We start from the raw sequence: 22,536 nt of genomic DNA, 5'->3' as shown, positions 1-22,536 counted from the left end.
CCATCTCCCGCCTCATACCCCTTGTGACATGGTTATCAATCCTTCATTCTGTACATTCCCTGAACATAACAGTTTGCAGACTCCCTTTTAAGAAATGTTTAGAGTTGAAAAGATCGTTTAGCAGGTAAGGGGACTTGCATGAGGTCCTGGGTATGGACTCCCACCCCAGGTAAAAGCAGAGAGTGGTTGTGCAAGCCTGTCACAGCCCCAACGCATGAGTGCAGAAACAACAGGCAAGCAGAAATGGGCAAGCAGAGACAGGAGAATCCCTAGGCCTGGGTGGCCAGCTGACCTCACCCAAACAATGAGCTCAAAGGAACAAGGCAGAGTGTAATAGAACAGAACACACAATATCCTCCTGTGGCCTCTGCGTGTGTGAGCACGCACATAGCACACCCCAAAGCAAAAATAAAACAGGAATAAACATGGTTTCCATCTCTTCTGATATCCCAATACAGGACTACAGAAAAATAAAATCCCATCAATTATTTAAGAAATAAAATAGCACAGACAACATTAACACCTGGTCATCAGTCTGAGTTAAACATAAGGCAACTGTGACTAACACTAGCCTGAATGTGACCGTGGACCTAGGAGCTTGAACGGCAATGGGAAAGAATGTGGCATCAGCAAAAGACCCGAGTCACTGAGCCGAGCCGCTCTGTGCTGGCGTGGGGCTGCACCCAGCAGCTTAACCTGCCCACCCCACTTTCCATTTCTCAGATGGGGCAGCCCTGCCCCTGCGGCTGAGGCTGGTTTGGACCTGGATGTTCTTGATTCAGCCTCTCAAGAACTGGAGTTTACTAGCATTAACCACATGACTTCCCAGAGTCTCACAGCTCCGAATGCCCTCTCAATAAGTTTGTTTTCATTGAGTTAGCCGGAACTTAGCCCTATCACTTACAAAGAATCTCTACTGGCAGAGCAGCAAAAGTACTGTGCAAATATGTGGAGAAAATAATCTTTGAAAAATGCTACTGTCAGCTGTGGTGACCCAAGCCGGCAAGGCCAGCCGTCAGGAACCTAAGGCAGGAGGATTACAAGTTGAAGACCTATTTGAACGACTTAGTGACACCCTGTAGAAAACATTTTAAAAAGTAAAACAGAAGTTGGAAACATCAATGAGTGGTAGAGAACTTACCTACTATGTGTGGGGCCATAAGTGAGGCCCTAAGCTCGTGTGCATGCGTGCGTGTGTGCGTGCGTGCGTGCGTGCGTGCGTGTGTGTGTGTGTGTGTGTGTGTGTGTGTGTGTGTGTGAATGTGGGTGACAGAAGTGGCTTGGGAAGTCTGTGGGGTCACTGGTAGTGGGACCAGAGTTTATTCCTAGCAGTTGAACTTGCTTTTGGAGCCCATTCTCTATGGAGGGATGCCTTGCTCAGCCTAGATATAGTGGGGGAGGACCTTGGTCCTGCCTCAAAGTAAGGTGCCAGACTTTGTTAACTTCTCATGGGAGGCCTTACCCTCTCTTAGGAGTGGATGAGGGGTGGGATAGAGGGAAGAAGGAGGTAGGAGGAGGAGGGGAGGAAGCAGGAACTGGGATTGGTAAAATGAGAAAAGATTGTTTTTAAAATAAAAAATGATTTTAAAAAGTAGTTGCTTTATGCTTTGCGAGCACGGGAAAAGGGTAATTGAATACTCTCAGAAAGGATGGAAGTATCAGGAAACTATAATTCAAAATTGTAAAACCAAACAGATGTGGCGTGATTTTATGTTGTCAATGATAGACTATAAGAGACATGACTTCACTGTAATGTCTCTTTTGAGAGATAATGGGAGAAATTGGTGACTCTCAGCAGCCTGGCCTGCTACTGCGAATAATATTTTCAGGAAATCTGCCATCAAATAGACTACTTTAGTCTCAGCCTGTTAACCAAGAGCATACAGGTTTTGGTTACAAAGCAAGTTCTTTTGTTGTTGTTGTTATTGTTGCTTGTTTGTTTTTCGAGACAGAGTTCCTCTTTGGAGCCTGTCCTGGGACTCACTCTGTAGACCAGGCTGGCCTTGAACCTACAGAGATCCTACCGCCTCTGCCTCCCGAATACTGGGACTAAAGGCGTGCACCACCCCCTCCCGGCCTACAAAGCAGGTTCTTTAACCCAGGCAATGTGAACAGAATGGTTTCCTTCCTTTCTCACCTTTAAGACTTCCCACCATTACAAGATGGGAGGGTTGTGTGGAAACCAAGGATGCTTAGACATGCTAATTAAGTTTAGGAGAATCATTAGGTGCTGGGTAAAGCTGAAAGACCAAAAACTTGAAAATAACCAATTAGTGAACTAATAAAACTTTAACTGAAAGAAAGGACACAGACAGAGATAGAGATGGACTACAGGTGTAAGCAAAGTGAGTGTAAGTATACTATGTTAATTAAGTGATGATAATATTTCTTGAAATTATTCCAACATTGTAATCACAAGAGGATGGAAAGACTTAAAATGATTTGTCTCTGAGAAATGGGGCATTTGCCCTGCTCCTCTTTAATTGTTATGAACCACAGCATGTGTTACTTAATTTTCAAACTTATGTAATTGATCAAAAGAAACTGGGGCCAGTAACTCAGTGTGGCCCGATCAATATGTATTTAGCTAATAATCCTGCTTAATCAGATCATCGTTTTTTCTTCATAATTATATCTTACAATTGCAGTAGCTTTGACAGTAGATTCATTAAGCTGGGGAGACTAATCACGTAGTGAGTCTAGACCTCTAAAATCCTTGCTTCTTTCTGCATTAACTTGTGTTAAGTCGCATCTCAGGGCAAAAAGTAACCTTTCTTATTCATTCCATGTTGAGTAGCAACCACAGATCACCACACTGAACTTCTGCTAACTCACTCAAACTTTGATCGATTCTCACATTTGGTGAGGTGATAAACATCATAGAAGACTGCATGTGATCAGACTAAAGAATCTCTGCAAAGAGAATGTTCTCCATGTGCCTGCTAACGCCTGGACTCCCCTTGTTTCCTGAACTCTGAAGTCTTCCTTGGGCTATCTAGATTCGGCATGGGGTACAGGCAGATGGGGGAGGCTCTACACACTCGGCTGTTTCATCTTCATCACACAAAACAGACCTGCTCCCCAACTGTCTCGCCTCCGTGTTTTCTTCTCTTGCCAGCATTCTGACACTGACTTTGGCTCATCTCCTCTTTCTTAGAATTTTTCTTTGGTTATGGGGTTACATCTTACAGTCTATCTTCTATCCTTTCTAAAAAAAGCTTTCTTCTCTCACTGGCCTTAGGGTGAATGGCAGGTTTCAAGCTTACCCACTTTCTCTTTTAACAGGCCGAGCAGGTTTACCTAACTGACAGTCTCAGGAAACAAAGGAAATGCCTTCCAGGTGCTGGCCACAATTAGCCTTACTGCTCTTACAGCCTCCACAGATGGCCAGCAGGCTGAGCCCTTTCCTGGAATCTCAGCTCCAGAAGACTGTTGGGACATTCCAACATCCTGTTCCTTGTTGCTAGTCAAACCCAGAATCAGTCCACCAATACAGAAGCCGGAAGTATAAACTTTTAAAGAAAAGATTCCAAAATATTTTCATTGTTGATTCCTACCTTTTTGGCTAACTAAGCCTCTTTATGCATTACAAGGTTTGTTTTAAAACATACTCTAGTCTTAAACACTTGTATTTAATATTTCCCAAAGTCTCTCATTTTCTTTTGTTGTTTTCCAGAGGCTTCTTTATTTCTACTGCTGCCCTTTGTTCTGACTTCTCAGTCGAAGTCAGACCTATGGAATTATTGGGAGGGGTAGAGGGAAAGGGGGTTCCTGAAGTGTGGTCCTCAACATACCACAGCAGCAGCAGCAGCACCTGGGAACTTGTTAGAAACATTGAGTCGCTGGACTTCATACAGACCTACTGGGTCAACAGCCCTGTGGACAGAGCACACTCACTCTGTTTCAGTATCCTTCCAGATTACACGTATTAAACCCTGAGAAGCGTCGCCTGGAATGATCACTCGAAAGTGCACACCAAACAAGAGAGAGTGATGCATTACCACATATAGTTAGCATTTATCTGAAAGTCCTAGCAACTTTCAGGTAGCATAACACAGCATTCCGCTAACTTCTGTGACCCTCTTGAATGTGGAGGAATCTCAGACAGAATAAGAGAAGGGAAAAAAGGGAATTATATTTGACCTTTATAATTGGTAAGTAAAAACCTGCTACAGTTGGTCTATCCTTGCATAGACTGTCTAGATGCCCCTACTTTATGATGGTTCAGCTTACTTTTTTTTCTTTATGTAAAAGCCATACATATTTGTATTTGAATTTGAATTTTTATCTTTCCCCAAGCTTGTAATGAGTATGCTATGCCGTCAAGGTACTGGGCAGTGGCAGTGAGCCAGAGTTCCCTCTCAGCCACCCAAGGAGGACACAGAACTTGACTGTGCATGGTCCTGCTAACCCTGCTGTGCTGCGTTTTGTGTTAGATGAATGTTTAACTTACTGTTAATTCCAACTTATAGTGGATCTATCAGGACAGAACCTCATTGTGGAGAGGGATCTGACTTTTACTGTAAATGTAAAGTTCAGAGGAATTAGGAGAAAAGAGCCACTAAGAGTAATCAAAGCCATAATGAAGGTTATTATCTTTGAAAATATTTCAGAGAGCGTTGCTAAATGTAGCTCCGGTCCTGACCAGTCCCAGCCTGTCTTGCTAAATGTAGAGGGACCTGTTTTTTGTTTTTTATAACGACATAGTCACATGCCCCCACACAGACCCTATTACCTAGAGTGTCTATCTTCCAGCCCAGACCTCAGACAAGCTGTCCCTCCGGCTCTCCTGCAGGGAGATTCCATCTCCCTGAGACTTCCCACAAGTGTGCTGAGTCACATGCTATGGCCTCCTAAGCAATTTAACTTGCACAACTTTACAGTCCTGTGAAAACTCACATACTTGACTTAAAACAGCACATACATGACCACTATAATGACATTAATTATAGAAAAGTGGCCTCCTGGTGATGGGTTTAGCATGCACGCGCATATGTGTATGTGTGTGAGAGAGAGTTTAGTATGTGTGTGTGTGAGAGAGAGAGAGAGAGTTTAGAATGTCTGTGTGAGTTTAGCATGTGTGTGTGTGTGCACACATCCGCATACACTGACCATGTCTGTCCTCTGTGTTCCCCAGCCCCTGTTCATGAAGTTCCATACCCTGAGGAAATAAAATCTTTTTTACCTGACCCCCAGCTTATGCTGTCAAACAACAGTAAGGGATGCTTCCTGGTTGTGTCCCCAGAAATTCCTAGGGGAAAATACTCAGAATTTTCTCTAGCAGATGTTTAAAGTGTCAATTATTTCTAATTTCTAATTTTTAAGTGACTCTGTTTCTCTACCACTAGAATGGGCTTTCAATTCATCCTCCGGCTCTTGCTTGCAGGCATCTCCTCCCATGCTGCGCCATAGTTATTATGTCTAATTCTTCTAATGTCTCCAAACATACATAAATATTAAGATACCCAGAGCCCAGGCATAGTATGGTCAGCCACTCCCAGAAGTCTGCTCTGCAAGCTTCCTTCTAATCTCTCGGTTGCAATGGGAAAGCGTTTTCCCACTCAACACGCCTCCCTGTGTTTACTTGAGAGACACCCGACACGATACCTCTTCTTGAAAACACATCTCCCTCGTTTCTGCATGGCAGCACATCTCCACCAGCTGCATAAAACCCTCACCAATGGACAGGAATGCCTCTTCTGCTGCCTGTGGTTTCTGCTTCACGAGGTTACTGAGGAGCCTAAAGCAGAAATAAGAGGGGGGATAGCAGTTAGCACCTGGGCTGGCAAGGTCAGCTGCAGGCTGTGTTACTGACAGACCCGCAGACCATCCTGGTCTTCCCCTCACTCCCACTCGCTTCAGGTGAGAGATTTTGAAAAGTGACATCATGGCCTCATAGTGTACTCCATGTTCATCTCTAGCTTCGTTTTTTATAAGCATTTTTCTGCAATTCTACTTTTTGTTTGTTTTTACAAGACAGAATTTCTTTTTAGCTTTGGAGTCTATCCTGGAACTCACTCTTGTAGTCCAGGCTGACCCTGGAACTCACAGAGATCTGCTTGCCTCTGCCTCCCGAGTGCTGGGATTAAAAGCGTGCACCATACCACCGCCTGGCCTGCAGTTCTACCTTCTTCTTCTTACTTATTTATTTATTTGGTTTTTTGAGATAGGGTTTCTCTGTATTGTTTTGGAGTCTGTCCTGGAACTTGCTCTGTAGACCAGGCTGGCGTCAAACTCACAGAGATCTGCCTGCCTCTGCCTCCCGAGTGCTGGGATTAAAGGCGTGCACCACCAATGCCCGGCCCCAATTCTACCTTCTTAACATAAACATCACATCACTTTAGTGATCATTTTGTAATTCTTGCTAAGGTAAGCTCAGAGTTTCCCATCTCCCAATATTAGTACCTCTATAATACCCTCATTTTTGTCTTTGAGTCAGAAAGCCTGAAGCTTTACTGTCTGAACCCAGGTGCAGACTGTCAGAGAAGGAGCAACTTAGAACTTTGAAGAATTTGCCTTTATACCCATTTATGGCTGTGATAGTTTTCATCAAATAGATACAAAGACAGCTGAGGACACGCTACGGTCTATTTCTCTGTCCCCAGACACTCAGGTCTAAGCATGGCTCTCCTCCCTGCTGTCCCAATATGGGGAGCTCGCCTGAACCAAGCAGGTCACGGGGACTTTTGTTTGCAAGACTGGAATGCTTCCTGCTCTTTGTTGTCTCTTAGTCACTAGCACACATGTCCCAAACATGGGTGACACAGAACAGGTCGTGGGCAGCAGTGGGTGTGGTCACCAGCAGAGCAGATTGGGCTCTAGAAGTAAGAGGGAAGCAAGGTAATGAGAACGTAGCCCTCTTGGCTCCCCAACTCCAACTCAAATGGTGCCCGAGGGTCCTGCAAACCCTGGGGAGGGGTGGCCTGCACGCCCAGCACGGAGCAGTAAAAGCAAACTTTCAGTTTGGCGCTGCTCCCATCTGGCACACTTCCTTCAAATTCCTGCTTCTGTCAGGCATGATGCTGCATACTGTGAATCCCAGCGTTTGGGAGGCAGAACCAAGAGGATCTATGAGTTCAACGCCAGCACGACCTACGTAGCAAGTTCCAGATCAGCTAGAGTCACATAGTGAGACACTGTCTCAGAACACAGAAATTCCCACATTCCCCACCAACTAACACCCTTCCCCCACCTGAGGACACACAGGGCTAAGACAGTTAAGGGCTGTCAGCAGCACAGTCCACACAGTCTTCAGAATTTTCCAGAAGACATGATTGGCTTTTGAAACACAGCATTGCCTACTTGTGCTTGAATGACACACTTTTCTTCTGTTTGTCTGTGTATAAATGATTATGTATATAATGATCACAGTTACATTTATCCTAAAAACAAATCAATATTTAATAGAGAAATCAGAACATACAGTGTTTCTAGCCAACTGTTCTATCCATATCCAGTCCTCATTCTTAACTAGACCTAACCCAAAATGCTCTTGAACGGAAACACTCTGTGTTTGAGTGTATAATCGAGTCAGTTTATGCCGCCTTTGAATACTAATTACCAGACTGTAACAAACTGATTATTTAGACTGAGAAACATTCTTTCCCACTGCAGTTTGGTGGGTTTTGTCTCAAAATACAGTTTCCTACTAACACAGAATCACTTGTGGCACTGAAATGAACCTGCAAAGAGACTTTACCTCAAGTCTCAGGGCACAGAAGCCATCACGGGTGCCTTGGAGAAGATCGAATCACGAACCTTGGCAGCCTACACCACCAGGCTCCCCTGTTTCTAGATATCTGTTTGCAGCCCCTCTATCTGGCCTAGGGCATTAAGCGTCCCAACGCAATTTAAGGAGACGGGCTTTCTATTAGCTAAGGCAAACTCTGTAAGGTCATAAACTATGGTGTGGGTTAGTTCCTCCACTGACTGGTCCACCCTGCATGTATACGAGGAACATTTGTGTACGTGTGCTGCAAGGGTTTTGTGAGAGCCAAGGTACAGATGGTGTATTAAAAGACTGAGTATAGAGCCTACCGTTGCACCTGGCACATTGAAGATACTCAACAAATGAGTCTCAAAAGAAATACAATCTGTGACAGTGATGGTGGTGGCGTAGGACCACTTCACCCATTTTAAAATATGTTTCTTTGACCCAAAGTCTCCTTTCTCTCCCTCCCTCCCTCCCTCCCTCCCTCCCTCCCTCTCTCTCTCTCTCTCTCTCTCTCTCTCTCTCTCTCTCTCTCTCTCTCTCTCTCTCTCTCTCTTACACACACACAGAGAGAGAGAGAGAGACAGAGAGAGACAGAGAGAGAGAGAATCTCACTCATCACAGCTCTCCTACACTAGCAAATAATCAGGGAGTGTCTTGACTATTCTAATGAAGTCTTCCGTTATAATGATGCCCCTCATATGCACTTCCCTCTATCTTCTGACTCACAACTGCGAGCTCCCAAATGAGCTGACACCTCCTGGAAATGCCTTTCATTTCCCTCCCCCAAAGCAATGGGCATTCTTTCCCTCCTGCCACTAAGCGAGTTTCTGGGTGCAGTTCTCAGAATGGCCAGTAGAGGGAGGAAGAGCACACGTGCTGAGTTTGGATGTTCGCCATGTCACAAGGAGAAATGACCCTGGTGCATGTGGCTGATAAGAATGGATCTCCAACCACCAGGGTTCAGGATGAATGGAAATGAGATTCAGGACGGGAACATCGGGGAGCAGTGTTACTCTGGCCACTCCGAACACAAAAGCTGCCGTTCCTACAAAGCGGATGCTGGTGGGAGGGCTGTGCTGCCTCAAGGCAGGCTCACCCCACACAGGCACACGGGGAGTCCCTCTGGGGTTGCCTTACCTCTCCTGTCCCCTGCTGCTCCCCAGCCCCAATCTAGACTTGGCAGCCTCTAGTCCTCTCGTATTTTCCCTACTTCAGTTTCTAGTTTACCTTTTAGATTTTTATGTCCTATTTAACCTTTATTGCTTCCAGTGTGTTTCCAGGGTTTTGTTTCTACAGTATTCAGAGTTTGTTAAATTATTTATCATTTCATTTAAAACAAATGCTTCTGTTTATATACTTTTTAAAATTAACTATCAAATTATGTTTTGTAATTGCTTTTAAATTTTTTCTTTGAACTTCTATTACCTATTTTCTTTTATTCAGTACTGGAGATCAAAGACAAAGCCTTACCTAGGATGAGTATATACTCAGCTATATAATCATTGTATACACTGAGCTATGTCCCCAGACCTCTTTTTTAATCGTATTTTTAAAATTTAAATTAGAAACAAGCTTGTTTCACATGTCAATCCCAGCTCCCTCCCCTCCCCTCCTTCCCTTCCCCTCCTTCCCTTCCCCTGCAGTCCCCCCAACCCCCAGCCCAATCCTGACTTCACTCCCCAGGGAGGGTGAAGCCCTTCATGGGGGATCTCCAGAGTCTCATTTCATCAGGACAGGGCCTAGACCCTCCCCCATGTGTCCATTCTTATGCCAGGGATAAATACTAATCTACTACCTGAGGCCCCACAGATTGCCAAGGCCTCCTCACTGACAACCAAATTTAGGGGATCTCCCAGACCTCTTTTATTTCTTATTTTTATAATTTTTTTCAGATTTGAGACAGTCTCACTACATAGCCCAGGTTTGCCTAGAACTCACTGTATAGCCCAGGCTTGCCTAGAACTCACTGAATCCTTCTGAATAGCTAGGACTCAGGGTTTGTTCCAGCAAGCCTGGTTACTATTGGTTACTATTTCCTTTTATCTCTTACTTCTCAGTTTTCTATGACCTCAATGTCTGCTTCCTGTCCCTGTTGTGTGGTCTCAGAGTAAGCCTTTACTTTTTCATTCCTAGTTTCTTCTAAAATGATACACTGATGTTGCCTACCTCAGGAATTTACAGTGAGGATTTAATGAAGTAATAACTTAAATTGGTACCAAGATATGTCCAGGGCACATCTTCAAAGAGCAGCAACTCTAGTTTCTAAAGGGGAAATTAACTTCTTTCTTATAGTCTCACATCAAGCCTAGGCTAATTGTCACTAACTTACAGAAGCCTTTACTGGAAAGATCCAATATTTAGTGTATAGTGTTTAGCTTAAATACTACAGGCTTATATACATTTCCATGGCCTAATATTAATTTGTAAGGCATTGTTCATCCTTGTTCTCATCTTTCCCTTGAGGTCCAACTACAGATTAAGAATATAATAACTATCGCATTTTCACTTAGCCATCAGGTAATAAGAATGAGTTCATTCTTATTGGAGGGAGGAAAATGATGTAATTATATTATAATCACAACATATACATTATGGAAAGAATGTGTTCTTAACACAGAGTGCCTGTGAAGAATTTTTCACTGAAGTTTCAGAGGTAGAATTGTGATGGGAAGTGATGAGAAAACAGACTTCTAATCAACAAAAGGATGGGTTTCTTATAATTAAACATTTCTAATGATGCAATAAGCAGCAGTAACTGTGAATATTTATAAAGAGACTCAATTAGGTGTTGGGAGGACTTAAAAATCTCCCTATTTCATGCTGCTTTGACTTCATAGAAAATGCTTATATACTATAGTTACTGTAGTGTGAGCATCTAGGGACATCTTGTCTTATAGTAAGTCACTGTAAAGCTTTATTTGGTGCCAGGAATTGCATTTCAAGAGGAAAAGGAAGGGTAGGGAATGTAGCTAATGGGTCAGTGCTTTCTTAGCAAGCACAAAGTTCAGAGTTGATCACATAAATCTAGTGTATGCCTATAATCTCAGCACTCCAGAGGTAGAGAAAGATCAGTAGTTCAAGGTCATCCTTGACTGCATAGTGAGTTGAGGACAGCCTGGACTACAACAAGACCATGCCTCAAAACCGGAAAGAAATCAAGGATTTGAAGACTTGTATTCATTGGTACTGCACTGCTACCAACTGTCACTTCCTACTACCATCCAAAAACCTGCTCTTCCTAACAGCTGCTCCCAATGGCAGCTGAAAATGAATATAAGGGCATGCTATGAGGTAATATTCCCCACTCGGATGGAACAGTTCAAAGGACTTCCTCAACATACAAGTCCTGTAAAATGCTAGTAAGTTCTGCTATCTAAATGATTCCTTTTAGACTTATAATTAATTAATTAGTGTGAGTGTGTGTGTCTATGTGTGCATGCATGAGCACATCAGGCCCCTTGTAGCTTTAAATACAGGTGGCTATGACTGACACCCCCTGGCAAGGATTGCTGGGAACAAAACCCAGGTCTTCTGCAAGTACAGTGTGCCCTCTTAACCACTGAGTAATCTTTCCAGCTCCCTAACCAAACAGATCGCTTTATTGCAGGGCTCCTCTGACTTCCATTTCTAGGGTGTAGTGCTTCTTTCCTAGGAGAAAAAGAAAATGAACCACTTCCAAACTTCTTTAACAGAAGGTTTTCTGCATAGAACACCCTACCACACTAATGCCTGGACTTCGACATTTTGGAGAAATTATATTCATGTATCCTCTGCCAATATTTTCTTAAAAATTTGCTTCATTCTCATTAACTGATCAAGCAGGGATTGCAACACAGTAGCTATACTGGCTAATTTGTCTAATACATTTAATTCCATCTGATTTCCAACAGAACACCTAGTTGCTGTTTTCATTATGTAAAAGTCGTATCAGTATCAGTAGCTGGCTTAAATTTCTCCACATCATCCCCCTTGTTGGTAGCAAAAACCAAAGTGAAAGCAGACTTACTTTTGCTTTTCAATTTGGAGCGCCTCCTCCTGGGCGCGGCACAACTCCTCTTCAAGGCTGATGACTTGGTCACAAGATAAAGATGGAGGAACGTAAGTTTCATCGACTTGCAGGTCATCAAAGCACGGCTTCCTGAAGGCATAGGAGTTGTCGCAGCAGTGGCCCACTCCGGCATTGACAGGCTTGGTATCATGTCTTCTGCACAGAGCTCCAAGTACCAGCTTTGCCTTTTCCAAACGAGAGTCAAAGTGAGAGCGGTGAGTTCGTGTTTGTTATCCTTTTATCCATAGACAATTAGATTGTATCTGTGCATCCCCAAGCTGGACTGTGTTCTAACACCACCTAGGTTTCACTTTGGGGGAAACAGAAGGTTATCAGTGTGGACTGAGGCCCAGCTTATGCTCCCTCTTCATGTCGCTGTCAGGTTGAGGTGCACTTGAGTCAGCTCGAGGTTCCTTCTTCTATCATCTGATAGACCTGCTTTAGCATGAGATTAGTGTCTTAGACGTGCCCAATACCACCAAATGCAGCATCAAGCCCGCCACACGGCCAGTGTGACTTGGATGTGCAGGCTGGTGAGACTTCTCTGTAAACTCCATTTCAGTGTCTTCTAACTGAGTAACAGACATCTGCAACCAACAGCAGAACTGACACACAGTAGGTGCTCCAGGGGTGTTTAAATGCATGATCAGGGAGCCTGGTCCTGTTTCCGTTATCTCCCTTGTTTTCTCGACCCCTTCTAGAACTGTCTCCTTATCTTGCTCCCACTCCAGTGCTCACAATACAAATACTCACCCAAGTGTCTGCTTGTGTGATTCTCTGAGTACACTGGCCACCCAAATACCCTGTCGCTCATGTATGCGAGGATGAAGTTATTCTAACCATTCAACACAAACACTGAATTATGAGTTCATCCATTTTAAAAGTAACCAAGACAACTTCCCCAAAGCAAGGCTCTAGGAACAGATGAATCTAATCAGATGAATTCCCCAAGGAAGGCACGATTCCATAACAACAACGAAAAATTAAGTTAAAATGAAGGTAGGGCTAGATAATAACTGCAGATCTTTAATTAAATAACTGCTTTATTAGAAGTAAGGCTTAGCAAGTTAACATAAAGGATACAGTCTAGCGTGAACATAGGACAAACAAAAGTATCACTAAACAAGAATTTAGAAATGTTGAGGCCATGTGTCTTGAGAGACCTAGAAGCTAAATCTCAGAGGTCTGAGCACCCTGCAGTTCAGGGACAGTCTCCATGGTGAAGAAGGAATGGTTATAACTGTGATTCTTGTCCAGAGATCCTGGAGGAAATGTACTCAAGGCCATCCCTGCCCTTCCTTTCAACTCATGTGAACTAATGCTTCCATTTTATTTCAATCTCTCTAATACTTTGGTCGAGGAAAAGAGTGGCTGTTACTACAACCAATGATCTCTGGCTCTGGGAAGATGTTGCTCCTTGGGAGTGAGCATACTTCGGCATTAACACATTAAACATCATGAGTTCCAAGGGCATTCATCAGATATCTGCAGCATCTTTCAAACTCCTAACAAAGTCAGTTTTGTCAACTTTAAAACCCAAGCAGTAGACTCCTGTAAGTGACCCAGGAGAAAGTTTTCTGAATCTAATGACACAGGTTTGAGAGGGGACAATCCTCCCCTGCTGCTAATTAGAAACATTTGGCATGAGCTGCCTGGAAAGCGTCTCCCCTGAGGACTGACTATTAATCCCCCTTGGTAGGTCATAGATATGTTCACAGAAATGAGGTTTATTCCTGGGAACAGGAGAGCAGAACTTCAGACAGATGGTAGATGCCTTACAAGTGGACTTACCGCATCCTCGACACAGGTGGATTGCAGCTCATCACTTAGTGGGCAGCATCTACTGGCAGCCGCTGCCATCTTCCTCGTGAATGTCACCAACTCCTGCGAAGACAGCTGTGGGGCTTTCTTAGTATAAAGGACTGTGAGCCTAAAACAATAAGTTCTTCTTACTCATGGTAATATACACACATGCAAATACCCGTCTACACCAGCAGTTCTCAATCCGTGGGTCCCGACCCTGTTGGGGGTCAAACTTTCACAAGGGTTGTTTCCTGGATACCCTGAATATCAGAATTCACATTTTGATTCATAACAGTAGCAAAATTACAGTTATGAAGTAGCAACGAAATAATTTTATGGTTGGGGGTCACTACAACATGAAGAACTGTATTAAAAGGTTGCAGCATTAGGAAGGTTGAGAACCACTGATTGACAATTTCCCACGATATGCGACATTATCTCTGATGTAGGAGGAACGAGGCTTTAGACTAGGCTTAATGACCTCTTCCGCCCTGTTCCGTGGGTAATTAGACACAATTGCCATTGTCCTCACACTCATACCCGCCTCCATCCTAACCCATCTTTATTGGACCAATCAAGGATACCTTCAGAGCTAAAAATTAGACCTAGAGTTAAGCAGTTTCTGGGAGGAGCCGTGATGAAACCCCCAGCGGCTTGTGTGGAGCAGCTCGCATTCTCCAGGGACTCCCACCCCAGATGGCAGGGGAAGACAAGCACAGTGTGGGCGGTGCAGAGAGCTATGGTGCTGTGAGCTAAGTCCGAACTTTAAAAAGGCTCAAGTCTCTGGCCCAAAACGAGGGAAGGACTTGCCTCCCCTCCCCCTTTCTTAGTGCATTCACTTAAGAAAACCTTGAATGGATTTCTCCCTCATTGAAGCGCATACAATACGCATTTTAAACCATTTCCATCAACTCTATAAGGCAGCAATGTCTTCTTTGGGGACCCAGGATCTAGGGACATAGCAGCTCCCCTTTCTCCCAGCTTTTTGGTGTGGGGAGAGATTGGCCTCGGGAAGAACCCTTCTGCAAGTTATAAAGTTCCTCATTGCTTGAAGACATAAGAAGGGTTTTGGGGGCCGGGGCGGGGGACGGGCCTGTCGATTTCTAGAGACTTGGTTCATGCGAATTAGGACCATTAGCAGGTAAAGCTAGGGTGAGTTTTGACAAGTGGGACTGTCAAATCATCTTCAGAATGAGCTCACCAAATATTGTGCGGAATAGGTTGTTTCTGCTTAGCTGTGTTTGGGGAATGTGACTTCTGTCTGTTTCTACAAGCTGTTAGTGGACACACATCACATTTGGGATGCACATCTCATTCTGGTTTAATGTTTACTCAATTAAGAAGAAACTAGTGTATTTCAATACTACCTTGAAAGGTTTTGTTCCTAATGATAGCTCCCAGACAGTGCATAAAAGACAACCTATTTCCCTTTTCAGGGGGCCAGGCAGGGCATCCAGAAGAAAGGTCTTCAGAACTGAGAAACGACAACGTCTCTGGAAGAGCCAGGTGACAGGCATAGGATAGGAGGACTTGGAAAGTCATTAACTGTGTTTTTTTGGGGGGGTGTTTTTTGGAGGTTTGGGGGGGATTAGATATGAAATCAGTTTCAACATGTCTTAAGGTAATGACTTCTTTGAGAAGAATTCACTGAGGATTCCCAACGTCACAGCAGGGAATCGAGCTATTTTAAGTCTGGCTCTGGCAACCCAAGAAAAAGAAAATGACCTGAGTTTGGATAGTTGGGTTGATAACAGAAAGACATGAAGTGGTTTTAAAGAGAAAGACTACAGAACCGTGTTCAAGGCCACAAACAATTAAATTAATTGATGCATTGCTAGTAGAAAATGCACATGGAAGAAAGACAGTTTCTACAGCAGCCAGGGAGAGTCTGAGGCCTGGGTTCTAATGTCTTCTGAAAAGCTTTGTTGTGTTCTGAAGTGGGCATTAGGAACTGAACACAACATAATAGAAAAGCACTGAGCCAAAAGCCCTGTCTTAAAGAACCAGGACACGTTCTGTGATCCATTATTTTGGACATTTAATTCAAGCTCGATATTATGAGATACTACATCAAACTGAACTTTTCTTTAATACTGTGCTTCTAAATAGACCATTCTAGTAAGACCTCAGAGATTCCCAGCATGGGCTTTACTTTTAGATTACTTAATCCTTGATAAATAGAATTCCCCAGGCTCTCAATACCCAAGGTGTTCACATTCTCTTTGACAAATAACTAAGGGATCCATGTAGCTCTACACTTGATGGTCAACATTCTAGCCTTGCCTGACAAACCTGACTTGAAAGTGACACGGAATCCTGGATTCCAATCTCTGTTGCCAATCTCTATTGCAGCTTTGACTCTAAGTCACAGTCACAGCCCCAAGGTAAATGGTCAGGTATGAGAGTTCATGGTGGCCCTGAGAGGCCAGTTTACCTGCCTTATCTCAGGGGCATCTGGGGAACTGGCCTTGGAAGCAAGATGGGGGCTACCAAAGTTACACAAATATCTGTTGAATCAGCACAGAGGGCTGGTTAATGCTCAACTCAAGAGTGGGTGCAAACTCTGAACAGCTCTTAGCATGGGGATTAACCAACAGTCAAGGATGAATCTGGGCCATCTTAGGAACATACCTGTCCTGGAAGGCAGGGCCCCCTAACTTCTGGTATAAGTCACAGTGAGTTTTAACACGGTCACGGTTTTCACAGACCACTCTTTGGAACATCTCTTTCTGAAAAATAGACATTGTTAGTGTTTTTCCAGGGTCACAACAATGTGCCTTTAGTTAGGATAACAAATACATTTTCCTGAATAGTTTAATAACAACATTTACTTAGCCACCCATTTTTTTCAGTTAGTGAATTTGAAAAACTTAAATCATGTTTTTTTTCTGAAAAAGAAAGCATCACAAGTTTTGTGGGAAACAAGTGGAACAGCAAGACTGAGAATTCATCTTACCGTGATGGAAACTCATTTGCGGACCTAAATGACAAATTCTATAACCACAAGGCAAATCATTCATCAAGCCAGAATGAAAGAGGGAGAGGTAGTATATAGATCTATCTGACTGGTCAGTGTGTGTGTGTGTGTGTCCATTGGTTCATTTAATAATTAGGATTTTTATAATTGAAGCATACATATATACACACACACATAAAAGCTTAAAATATATAGGTATGGAGATAGATGTGTGCTAAGAAGTCATGGTCTAATATAAACATTAGAAGTCACAACTATTAAACATGTCACAAATATACACCAAAAGGAACCAAATGGGATTTTCAGAGCTAAAGATAAGCCAAAGTTTTCTTGAACCATGAAATAGACCCCAGTGAGAAGGCATTAGTAACTTGCAGACTCAGCTCTTGGACAGGAGCATATCCCTTCAGTAAGCCAACACAGTCTACTTTATACTAACAAGCAGTGTTTGGCATAGGGATAATTCCTCAGATATGTAAGCTGATGGCCTGGGTTTTATTCTTATCCATGTTTTTACTCCCGATGTAAATTAGGCAAATCGCCTAACCCTCTGAACTTTAATCTTATCTACAGAATGCACTCAGAAACTGCAGCACGGCCTGTTTTCCCAGGCTACTGAGAGATTCAGGTGAGTGCTATGGTAAGGCTGCCTACCCTCTGCCATGCATGATGCCACAGTTGTAGATTAAGCTGTCTTATTTAGGGTTGCTGTTAATAGGATAAAGCACCATGACTAAAGTAACTTGGGCAGGGAAGGGTTTATTTAGATTGTGTTTCCACTATTCATCGTCAGGCAAGTCAGGACAAGAAGGCAGGAACTGACACAGAGGCCATGGAGGAGTGCTGCTTACTGGCTTCCTCCCCATGGCTTGCTCAACCAGCTTTCTTGTAGAACCCAGGACCACCAACCCAGGGGTGGCCCCACACACAATGGGCCTGCCTATCCACATCAATCATTAACTAAGAAAATGGTCTACTAGCTTGCCTGCAGACTGATCTTTTTTTAAATATTATATTTATTTATTTATTGTATATACAGTCTTCTGCCTGCATGCCAGCAGAGGGCACCAGATCTCATTCAAGGTGGTTGCGAACCACCATGTGGTTGCCGGGAATTGAACTCAGGACCTCTGGAAGAACAGCCATCTCTCCAGCCCCAGACTGATCTTATGAGGGAATTTCTCAGTTGAGGCTCTCTCCTCTCTGATGACTGTAGTTTGTGTTGACATAAAACTGTCCAGCACAGAAGTCTGTGACTTTGAGAGGGCACATTGTCCTATTTACTTCTCTAGAAACAGAAATACTGGCTATGTCTGCTTAAGCCCAGAAACAAAAAGACACACCTTTGCTCTTTGTGTCCCCTCCCCTTTATTTATTTATTTATTTATTTATTTGCTTACTTATTTCAGTTTTTTGAGACAGGGTTTCTCTCTGTAGCTCCTGGACCTCCCTCTATAGACCAGGATGGCCTTGAACTCAGAAAGATCCACCTGCTTCTGCCTTCCAAGTGCTAGGACTACAGACTTAGGCCAGTACTTCCCAGATAGTCCCTGTTTTGTATAACCCATCGGTTAGAAAACAAAAGTCAGAACTACCTAGGCCCTGGGAATCCATGGTGGCCGACCATCAAAGCTGCAGCTTATGAGAATTCTAGCATCTCCATGGAAACCGCATAGCAAGAGCTGTGGTCAGGCAGATTGCTAGCTTGCAAGGGAAGCCTTTTCCAAGACATGGGACCCAAACAGGTTGTACTGCCCTGCTACTGTGCCAAGCTGGTGTCTGCATGCACTTCAAAGAGGACACGTGGCAATGTGGGGGTTGGTGGTATCTCATGAAGCACTCCATGAGACAGGCAAGTCACTATGGCATGTGTGTGATGGTCTGGCCTTGGTTTTCGGAGAAACCCTGCTTCTTGCCCAGTAATTGTAATTAACCAAAATACGCAAATGTATGCTACAAAAGGGTGCGCTAACAGAACTGAGATTTTCACTGTTTGTAACCACTAGTGAGAAACATGTTCAAAAATATAAATAAATAACGGAGACAGGAAGATTTCTGTGAGTTTGAGACCAGCCTAGTCTACAAGAGCTAGTTTTAGGACTGTCTCCAAAGCCACAGAGAAACCCTGCTTGAAAAACCCAAATGAGTAAATAAATAAATAAATAAATTACCCCATGGCTATGACATTCCAAAGGATTTTCTAACTTGCAACATTTCTCCAGTAAATGTTTATATGTGGTGTACACTCTTAAAATCACTGGAACTGCCAACTCCAGGTGTCTCCTTGAATATTCATAAAGAAACCTGTATTGTATAAGACACATGAGAAGACAAAAATTAAAACCCAGAGGCCATGGATTTTTTTATTGTTTTTGTTTTTATCTTAAGCCATGATGACCATGGAATTGAACTGACTTGAAGGCATTTAGAAACCTTGGGAGGCTCTTAGAAGGGCTTTATTGCTATGCTTTGAGATAAGAAAACCAAATCAATAAAATAACATGATTTTCCAAAATCACATGGTAGTGAATGGCAGATTCACTACTTGAACCTGAAACACTAGCGGATTCTGGCTCAGTGTCTAGATCCTTCTATGTGAGATCAAGTGTTTGTATGGGAAAACATATTTTCCAACAATTACCTTTGGGAATTTTTTAAAGGACCTTTCAGGAATCATATCCCCTCTCCTCCCTTTAAAAAAAAAAGCAGTAAGTGTGACTAGTCCTGTTATAATCTACACATTTATCTGAGTCATTAGAAAGAAATAAAAAGGGGACTGGAGAGATGGCTCAGTGGTTAAGCACATACACTGCTCTTGTAGAGAACCAGAGTTCAGTTCCCAGCACCTACAGGAGCTCACAACTGCCTGTAACTCCTGATCCAGGGAATCTGACATTGCTAGCCTCACTATGCACAGAACACACATGTACACCGATGATAATAATAGTAATAATATCTTTAAAAGGAAAACAAAACTGATTCTAGAATATTTTCAAAAAACAGGATTAAAATGAGGCCATTGGTGTGTTCTCATCAACTGCCTCAGTTTACCATTGGAACACATTGCCTGGGAGTTCAAGCTGCCACACAGCTTATGAATATCAAAACTAAGTTGGAACTCAGGTTCCCTGAACCCAGTTTAATGGGCCTTTTACTACTGGGTCTAGTTAGAACAGGTCCATTGACTTTTCAGTACCAAATGCAAGTTTAGGAATTTATATGAGTGCATTCAGATAGTGGTATTCAACTTTATTGGCTAACATGTAAAATACAAGTTAGGTCATTTGGCGTTGAGGAGAACTTAGTTCTCATGATTGCATAAGTGACTCTGGAGGCACTTCAATCACACAGTGTCGTAATACTATATATTGAAATCACTCTGTGTTAATGCAAAAATTATCATCTACTTCGGAATAGCCACCAATGATGTTAATATCCCAACTCCTTAATGATTAAATGCTATGTGCATTTGATAGTGTATGTTAAATTAATTGTAATAGAAATGCTAGGAATACCAATCTGATCCTCTTATTTATCCCTGAGTCCCTCATTCATTCCAATGCTTGTGACATTTGACTATCACTATGCTCTTTTTAGAAGCCCTGACACTAGCTGTCAGCATTTGAGAATAAAGGAGCTTCTAGTTTCTCTTTCATGTGTTGTTCCCAACCACCCAACCCCACATTCCTACACAGCATCGTGAGTGGAGCTGAATAACTAATGACAGCTTCAGATTCCAAAAGCATCTCTCGGCCATAGAATCCATCCCTGGCCCCATTTTCATTCATGTTTGCAACATCCCTCAACTTAATTCATAGGCACCCAGGGAAAGCAGCATTACTCTTGAAGAAAGTCGTCCTGCTTGTTATTGAATTGCTCACAGGCAGACTGGTCTTCTGTAAACCTTCTGAGTGACAGGGGTGAAAGGTTGGGCTTGTCGTCACTTCCTGAGTTGATAATACATTCGCCTCGGAATGGTTCTGGCTGTTCACAGCACTGAGCAAACTTGCTGGATAAGATGGCCTGGTTAGAGCAGGTATAGTTCATAAGCTGGTGCTAGGAGACATGAGCAGAATAGTTATTATTTGATTGCTTTGCTCTCAACTTACCTTTGAAATTAGGGTATCAGAGGGAAACTTGATACTAAACACTGCTTTACCCCAGGCAAACCAAAAGGCCCAAGGAGACATTCATCATAACTCATTTTTGGAAAGAAATACTTATCTAGTATTTTATCTTATCTACCTATTAAAAAGAGAGGAGAAGACAGATTATTTTAATTTTTTCACTTTTAGTCCAGAAACCACAGTCCTATTGTTGTTCTTATTGTAGGATCCCAGTCTGGGAAGCATTTGTCACAGGATCACATCATCCTGTCCTGGTGTAGTCCATGTTGCTATTATACTTATATATAGGCTTAAATACAGAGAGAATTGGCTATTTGTGTGAATTAGGAACTTATGACCTACTCAAAGAGTCAAATAACTAAACAAAACAACCACAAAATGTTAATAATAGGAGATCAATACGATTCTTCAGAAGAAATCAATGAAATTGACAGTCTAGATAGGATGGAGGTCACGGTGATCGTCTTGAATGACTTGAGTCACGAAGGATAATTAGAAGTTAATTTGAAACAAGTGAAGACAAAGACATCCTAGAATTATTTATTCTTATATGTATATAAAATCTTAGCAGTAAGAAAGCATGATGCAGTTGGGATAGGGTCATTTGAAAGTCTTTGAGGGAATTACTTGCGGCTTGGTTCAACTCGGGGCTACTAAAAAGACGCTTTGACAAAAGGGAGTGAAGGGAATGAGGAGACAGGACCCAGGATTAGCTGGGACAGTGGGAAGTATAATTCACTAAGACGCATGTTTAGGGACAAGAACCGATGAGGAAAACGGCTGAAGAGTGAGACCAAAGAATTTCCTGGGGGTGTTCGGAGTACAGAACGACTTCAAGGCATTTACAGGGAGACTTGCCCTAAGCAGCAGTGGGTATCACAAAAGCTAGGAAAGGATGACATGGAAACCTAAGTCTAAAAGTCATACAGAAGACAAATCATGGGGTCAGTTTGAGTCTCCGAAGGATGTGTGAGCTGTGTGTGAGCTGGTTAACTGGGGAGCCAGCATGCTCTTGGTGGCTCAGCACTGTTACAGAGGAAAGGTGATTCCTCCGAGCAGCAGTTCCAGGAAGGAGGATCAGCTTTTTTAATGTCTACCTGTGGCTCCTGGTGTTGCCTCTAGCACTAGACATTACTGGGATGAGAGTGTGATGGGAGAGAAGGGGCCAGAGACAGAAACATCAGGATTAACAAGAACCAAACCAGTGTTCAAAGAAAGACAGACAGGGAGCCCTTCTTCATCTAATGAACAGAGCATACTGAGAAAAAGCTCATGGCATACAGTTGAGGTATGGTTCTGTAGAAATGTCCTGGCAAAGATCAAGATGCTTGGGGTGGGGTGGGAGGGTGGAGTGGGAGATAGGGATGGAGGGCGCTTTCTCCCTTAGGTCACTAGTTCACTCCTATTCTCAGGAGTTCCTTCTCTTTTGCAACAAATGATCTCTATTCCCATTTCTAACCATGTGTCCCTGTTACACACAGGAATCTATAGGTACTTCAACAAGTGCCCCAGGCCACCATGGCCTTTGCTATAACAGGAGTGAGTGTACTGTAGAATGGAACCTAGGAGACAGCTGTATGCTGGACCTCAAATGACCGCAATAACTTTTAACTAGGACTCAAGCAAGTGGCCCCACCTAGTTTTCAGACAGGCAGGAAATACAATTCATGCCCAGAAAACAGTCTAGACAGGAAGAGAAGAGAGAGCCCTTGCTGGGTGAGCTCCAGCGTTGCCAGGGTACATGCAGAAAGAAAGAATGTGAACAGAGCTGCCTGGAATACTGAATTTCAAAGGATAATAAGAAAAGGAGAGAGAAATGCTGGTGGAAAAACCTGTAAGGACAGAGATATTCCAAAGTGAAACATTT

General features: G+C 43.1%; 1 protein-coding gene across 1 annotated transcript in view; it reads right to left on the bottom strand.

Annotated features, from left to right (window-relative positions):
* Positions 1–22,536, bottom strand: part of LOC101836689 (alpha-fetoprotein) — a 41,394-nt gene that overhangs the window by 1,608 nt on the left and 17,250 nt on the right. The window contains exons 8-13 of the mRNA XM_005068090.4: positions 20,384–20,598; positions 18,714–18,846; positions 16,197–16,294; positions 13,554–13,692; positions 11,721–11,947; positions 5,608–5,740 (exon numbers count right to left, since the gene is read on the bottom strand). Of these exons, the coding sequence (XP_005068147.1) occupies positions 5,608–5,740; positions 11,721–11,947; positions 13,554–13,692; positions 16,197–16,294; positions 18,714–18,846; positions 20,384–20,598 (945 nt within the window). The remainder of the gene's footprint in view (positions 1–5,607; positions 5,741–11,720; positions 11,948–13,553; positions 13,693–16,196; positions 16,295–18,713; positions 18,847–20,383; positions 20,599–22,536) is intronic.

The sequence above is a fragment of the Mesocricetus auratus genome, unplaced genomic scaffold (assembly GCF_017639785.1).
Source record: "Mesocricetus auratus isolate SY011 unplaced genomic scaffold, BCM_Maur_2.0 Super-Scaffold_100006, whole genome shotgun sequence".
NCBI lineage: Eukaryota > Metazoa > Chordata > Mammalia > Rodentia > Cricetidae > Mesocricetus > Mesocricetus auratus.
The sequence above is the reverse complement of the archived record's forward strand: the minus strand, read 5'-3'. Positions and strand labels throughout refer to the sequence as shown.